General features: G+C 35.4%; 1 protein-coding gene across 1 annotated transcript; it reads left to right on the top strand.

Moving 5' to 3' along the window:
- Positions 1-2,134: 2,134 nt before the first annotated feature.
- LOC120178302 (probable boron transporter 7) lies at positions 2,135-4,052 on the top strand. Its single transcript, XM_039184183.1, has one exon. It carries the CDS (start codon positions 2,142-2,144, stop codon positions 4,050-4,052), a length of 1,911 nt encoding a protein of 636 aa, XP_039040114.1. The 5' UTR covers positions 2,135-2,141.
- The last annotated feature ends 2,359 nt before the right edge of the window (positions 4,053-6,411 follow it).

Genomic DNA, 6,411 nt, shown 5'->3' with positions numbered 1-6,411 from the left:
ATTATGTTACAAGTTATATTGGCCTGGTATATACATTTTTAGATTAAGTCTAAATATATATTATTTCATTGTATTTTAAAATTTAAAAACGCATAAAATTATCTAAGATAATTTGTTTATGTATAGTATCAAAATTAGTCCTCAACATTTAATAAAATGATCATTTTGTCTCATAATTTATTTTTGAAGCAATTTGACCCCCAAAATTTCATTTTAGGATAAAAAAACCCCTAACATTTGACAAAATAATCACTTTGTCCATTATTTTTTTGGGCTTTTAGCCCTCAATGTTTAATTTAAGGTTAAAAATGCTTCTATTTTAAAGTGTTAATTGTGTGTTAACTAATGATTTTCAACTATAGAGGGAGTTTTTTATCCTAAAGTGAAACATTGGGGGCCAAAATGCTCTAAAAAATGAATAAGGGTCAAAATGATCATTTTCCTAAATGTTATGGGCTATTTTTGATATTATACAAAAAAAATTTATTATAGTTTTATTGGTCCACCCAATATAATTTTTTTTATTCGCCATTGATTGTTCGTTAAACTTGTTAGAATTTTTACCTTATTTTTAATATATGTATATATAAATTCGTTATTGGACATGACTCATTATTCAAAGTAGCGTATTTAGAGATGGGCCTACCTAGGCTATGTCCCCCTATGTTTTAAAAAATCTAAAAAGTTAAAATATATTTTAAATAAAATATAAATTATATTAAAAATTATATTGGCCTAATATATATATTTTTAGATTAAGTCTAAGTATATATTATTTTTTATATTTAAAAATTTAAAAATGCATACAAATTATGCTAAGATAAATATTTTATGTATAATTCCAAAATTAGCCCTCAACATTTATTAAAATGGTCATTTTGTCTCATATTATATTTTTGAAGCAAATTGACCCCAAAATTTGTTTTAGGATAAAAAGACTCATAACATTTGACTGAATAATCATTTTGTCCATTTTTTCTTTTTTCTTTTTTCTTGGGCATTTAGCCCTTAACGTTTAATTTGAGGCTAAAAATGCTTCAATTTTAGAATGTTAATTATGTGTTAACTAATGATTTTCACTTATAGAGGGAGCTTTTTGCCCTAAAGTGAAACATTAGGAGCCAAAATGCTCCAAAAATGAATAGGGGTCAAAATGACTATTTTAGTAAACGTAATGGCCTATTTTTTGATATTATGCAATTTTTATTATATTTTTATTGATCCATCCAATAAAATTTTTATGCATTCGCTATTGATTGTCTGTTGAACTTGTTATATATATAATTTACTTTTATTACATAGAATTTAATAGAAACATAAATTGATTAATTTAAACAAAAAATATCAAAATAATATGTAATGCAATTTCAAAGTTTAAACTCTAAAGAAAGAATACATAAATATACCAAATTAACATAGTATAATCAAAATAACAATCCACAAATACACCAAACTAACATAATATAACTATTCTTGAAAAAAAAAACTTAACAATACATAATAAATGTTAAAAATAATATAATCAACGTCCTAAAAATTAATAAGATATTTACAATTTTATAGAATCAAATCAACTTGAATCAAATATTAAACAAATTTTAACTGAATTAAATTCGAATAGTTTAACTCAATTAGCATCCTTATAACTAATATAAGTTATTACTTGTACTATATATAAATATATGGTAGGTGGTACAAAAAAGGTAATTTGCTAATTTAAAACTTTGGGAAATAGATCGTAACAACTTCAATACATCGAAAATAAAATTGACGGATCAAAAATCAGTTCTCAATTTTTTAATTTAACGGATTTAACTGAATGAACCTTTTAAACTACCAATTTTTGATGAAATTAGAAACCAGTTGAAGCATTGGTTTTTCTAACCTCAGTTTCTGTTCTCGGATGTTGAAAATGAGTTGTTCAATTACCAGTTTTATCCATCAGTTCCATCATAAATAGAAAAGAACCCGCAACAGTCGCACTCAGTTTTCTGGATATAATCGTCTCCCAATCTCTATTTGCACATTCATAAATTTTGTGTGAACAAAGAAATCATTTCAAAGAAATTTTGTATTAGTTGAGCATCTTCAACCTTGGAAACTCTTGTCTTCCATTGGCAATGGGAAGGCTAGGGCGTCCAATGGAGGGGATAATCAAAGACATCAAGGGAAGAAGAAAGTACTACAAGCATGATTGGATTTGGCCAGGCTTTCGTATATTAGCTCCAACTGCCTACGTCTTCTTTGCTTCTGCTCTTCCTGTTATTGCCTTTGGGGAGCAACTGAGTCGAGACACAGATGGAACCCTTAGCACGGTCGAAACATTGGCTTCCACAGCTATTTGTGGAGTCATTCACTCCATCTTGGGCGGGCAACCATTGCTGATACTTGGAGTTGCAGAGCCGACTGTTATAATGTACACATATTTGTTCAGTTTCAGCAAAGGAAGACCCGAGTTGGGGCAGAAGCTGTTTTTGGCTTGGACTTCATGGGTTTGTGTATGGACATCTTTGATGCTCATTCTTCTTGCAGTCTTCAATGCATGCACCATAATCACCAGGTTTACAAGAGTTGCGGGCGAGCTATTCGGCATGTTGATAACTGTTCTTTTCCTTCAAGAAGCTATTAAGGGAATAATCAGTGAGTTCAATGTTCCCAAAGGTGAAAACCCAATGTTGGAGGAGTATCAGTTCCCATGGCTGTACACAAATGGCTTGTTGGTCATCATTATCTCGTTTGGGGTTCTATTCACTTCCCTCGGTACTCGACACGCGAGGTCGTGGCCGTATGGAACGAGTAGTCTTCGAGGTTTTCTCGCAGACTATGGGGTTCCGATGACGGTATTGTGTTGGACGGCTCTTTCGTATATGATACCCCGTGAAGTTAGTCCTGCTGTTCCCAGGAGATTGTTCTGTCCACTTCTTTGGGATGATGCATCATTGTATCACTGGACAGTGATAAAGGATATGGGAGAGGTTCCGGTACCTTACATTTTCGCTGCCATTGTACCGGCATTGATGGTAGCAGGACTATACTTCTTTGATCATAGTGTTGCTTCACAGTTGAGTCAACAAGAGGAGTTCAACCTCAAAAAGCCTAGTGCATACCATTATGACATCCTTGTGTTGGGAATTACTACTTTGATTTGTGGCTTGCTTGGCCTCCCTCCTTCAAATGGGGTCCTTCCACAATCTCCTATGCACACCAAGAGCCTTGCAGTTCTCAATAGGCAGACGATGAGGAAAAAAATGGTGAAAAGTGCCAAGGATGGCATGTCCCAACAAGCAACCAAATCGGAAATCTACGAGACGATGCAAGTGGTGTTCTTAGACATGGATGTGTCTCCTTCTTCTTTTGTTATGGATAAAGAGTTGAAGGGGTTGAAAGATGTTGTGATGGATGGTGATTTCGATCCCACGAAACATATCGATGCTCATTTTCCTGTTCGAGTCACCGAGCAGAGGATAAGCAACCTGTTGCAGTCATTGCTCGTGGGACTTTCTATGTGCGCCGTGCCTATACTGAAAATGATACCGACATCGATACTGTGGGGATACTTCGCGTACATGGCAATCGACAGCCTCCCCGGAAACCAATTCTGGGAACGAATGTTACTACTCTTCATCACTCCTAGCAGGCGTTACAAAGTACTTGAAGGCATGCATGCATCATTTCTTGAATCTGTGCCATTCAAGGCCATTTTGAAGTTCACACTCTTCCAATTTGTATATTTTCTGATATGTTTTGGAGTGACATGGATACCGATAGCCGGAATCTTGTTCCCATTACCCTTCTTCCTCCTCATCAGTATCAGGGAGCACGTCCTTCCCAAGTTCTTCCACCCCGAGCATCTTCGACGACTCGATGCCGCCGAGTATGAAGAAGTTGTCGGAACGCCGCAAAGAAACCTGAATCTACCGCTCAGGGAAGGGGAAGCATTTGTTGATCCCGATGAATATACCAAGGACAATTACTATGATGCTGAGATATTGGATGAGATGACTACCCGCCGTGGAGAGCTGAAGCATAGGCTTAACGTTGCATCAGGTTGAAGAAGATATAGCAACTCGTGATCGAGAACAACCTACTGAAGATTGTAAATTTGTAATTATCAGCCTGGCTTTATTGAAATGAATGTGTATTATTGAATTATTATCTCTTTTCAACTACCAAAGTAAGTATTCTTTTTATACACACTGCATGTAGTCTATTAGCCTGAACAGAATGCTAACAGAATGCCTAACAAACCTAACTGCTATAAAACAACTCATCAGCAACTATGCAATAATATGCTAACAACCAAACGTCTTTAGTACGCAAACTCCATGTGTAACAATCGGTTATAACAATTATAACTCTAATATTCTCCTCGCTTCTTCCCTTCTCTGCAATTAAATTTGTTGGACACAGATTTTGGTGCGGAAGTCTTCAAACGCAACTTTTGAGAGAAGGTTGATAAAGACATCAGCCACCTGATGCATGACAGGAACATAGTTAACATAGAGTTTTCCAGTGGCCACCAGGCAACAGGTTTTTGACACTATTGAACGCCAATATCATCCAATAGTGCAGTCACCCAGGATATATCAGCAATTGCATCAGCCACACCCTTGTATTCAGCTTCCATTGTAGACCTCGAAACCATTCGTTGTTTTTTCGAGGACCAGACAACAAGGAAGTTCCCTAAGAATACTCTATAACCAGAAATTGAGTGTCGATCATCGATGCTAGAACCTAAGTCGGCATCAGAAAAGGAAACAACATTCAGACTTGAAGCAGTAGGCGAAAAAAGGCCAAAATCAAGTGTGCAAGCTAAGTATCGAAGAATCATTTTTACTGCTACAAAGTGTGAGTCTCAAGGATCAGTCGTAAATTGAGCAACTCGGCAAACACTGTAAACCACATCAGGACGTGTGTGACAGACATAGAGAAGAGACTCAACAATGCTTCGATATTTAGTGCCATTTTGAAGAAGAAGACCTATACACATTCTTCATACCCATCTTTTCTAAAAGATCAGGTATAAATTTCCTTTGACTCAAAACAACAACACTATTGGAACGTTTAACCTCGATGTCAAAAAAATAACTCAAATCACAGAGATATTTAAAAGAAAACCTATCTTTCAGCATGCAAACAACTTTGTCGATGCCAGAAGAGGATTGACCCATGATGACTATATCATCAACGTAAACAAGTATGTAGATGGAACCATGTGCAGAGTCGTTGTGAAACAAGGAAGAATCAGTACGGGAGACCACAAAACCTAATTGCAAAAGATTTTCTTTCAACTTGTTATGCCAATTCTGCAGAGCTTGGCGAAATCCATAGAGTGCTTTCTAAAGTTTACAAACAAGAGGCATACCATGTTCATCATATTGTTCAAACCCTAGGGGTTGGTGTATGTAAACATCCTTTGACAGGTCCAATTGAGAAAGTCATTATTGATATCAACATGCCTGAGTGCCTAGCCATTGAAAACAACAATAGCAAGAATTGTATTGAAGATTGAAAATCAAACAACGGGACTAAATGTATCTTTGAAATAAAAATTAGGTATCTGAGAAAAACCTTTAGCAACCAGTTGTACTTTATAACTCTGCACTGTGCCATCTGGGTTGTGCTTTATTTTAAAAATCCATATATTCCCTACTGGCGTCCGTTCCTCAGGAAGATGAACCAGAGTCTAGGTGTTATTTCGTAATAATGCATCATATTCTTCTTGAACAGCCAGTTTCCAATGCACTGACTGAAAGCTTCATAAATGGAAGAATGCACAACATCTTCTAGAGTAGAAGAGTAAATATTTGGTTTAAACACACCACATCAACCACGCGTCATCATGGGATGAACACATGGAGGGACATACACAATATCAAAAACAGTGGCTACAATATCAAGAGCAGAGTCCAGACTGTCAGTAACAGCAGCAACAGTACCACCAGCTAAACCATAAATGCTACTATCCTGGGCCATTGGTGAAGACACAACCTCAACACCCGGTTTACTTGTAATACCCCAAACATCGGGTTAGTAACTAAAATGTAAAGATTTAAAATTTAGTAGTTTAATTTTGATAAATTAAAATGTTCAATGATCTTTTAGCAAGAAATGTCATTTTAAGGTATTTAAACATGTGAGGAAAAGAAAGGAAAGGAAAAAGAAAAGCCTAGAAGCTCTTCATCATCTCTTCCACTGTGAACTTTCATTGTTAAGGTAAGTGATTATGATCTTTTATTTTTGAATTAGTTTTGAGTCTTTTGGTGGTTTAGAAGTGTAAGAAATCTTAAAGATGATTAGAAGCTATGGGATTGATGAGTTAATGGTGATTTGGTAAAATAGGGTTTTAAGGGAATTGATGAAAATTGATTAGTATTTGGATTTTAAAGGTATATTTGACTTGTCAAAGGT

This window comes from Hibiscus syriacus, unplaced genomic scaffold (genome assembly GCF_006381635.1).
Source record: "Hibiscus syriacus cultivar Baekdansim isolate YM2019G1 unplaced genomic scaffold, ASM638163v2 tig00003507_pilon, whole genome shotgun sequence".
Taxonomy (NCBI): Eukaryota; Viridiplantae; Streptophyta; class Magnoliopsida; order Malvales; family Malvaceae; genus Hibiscus; species Hibiscus syriacus.
Note: the sequence above shows the minus strand (reverse complement) of the source record. Positions and strands in the feature narration are given on the sequence as shown.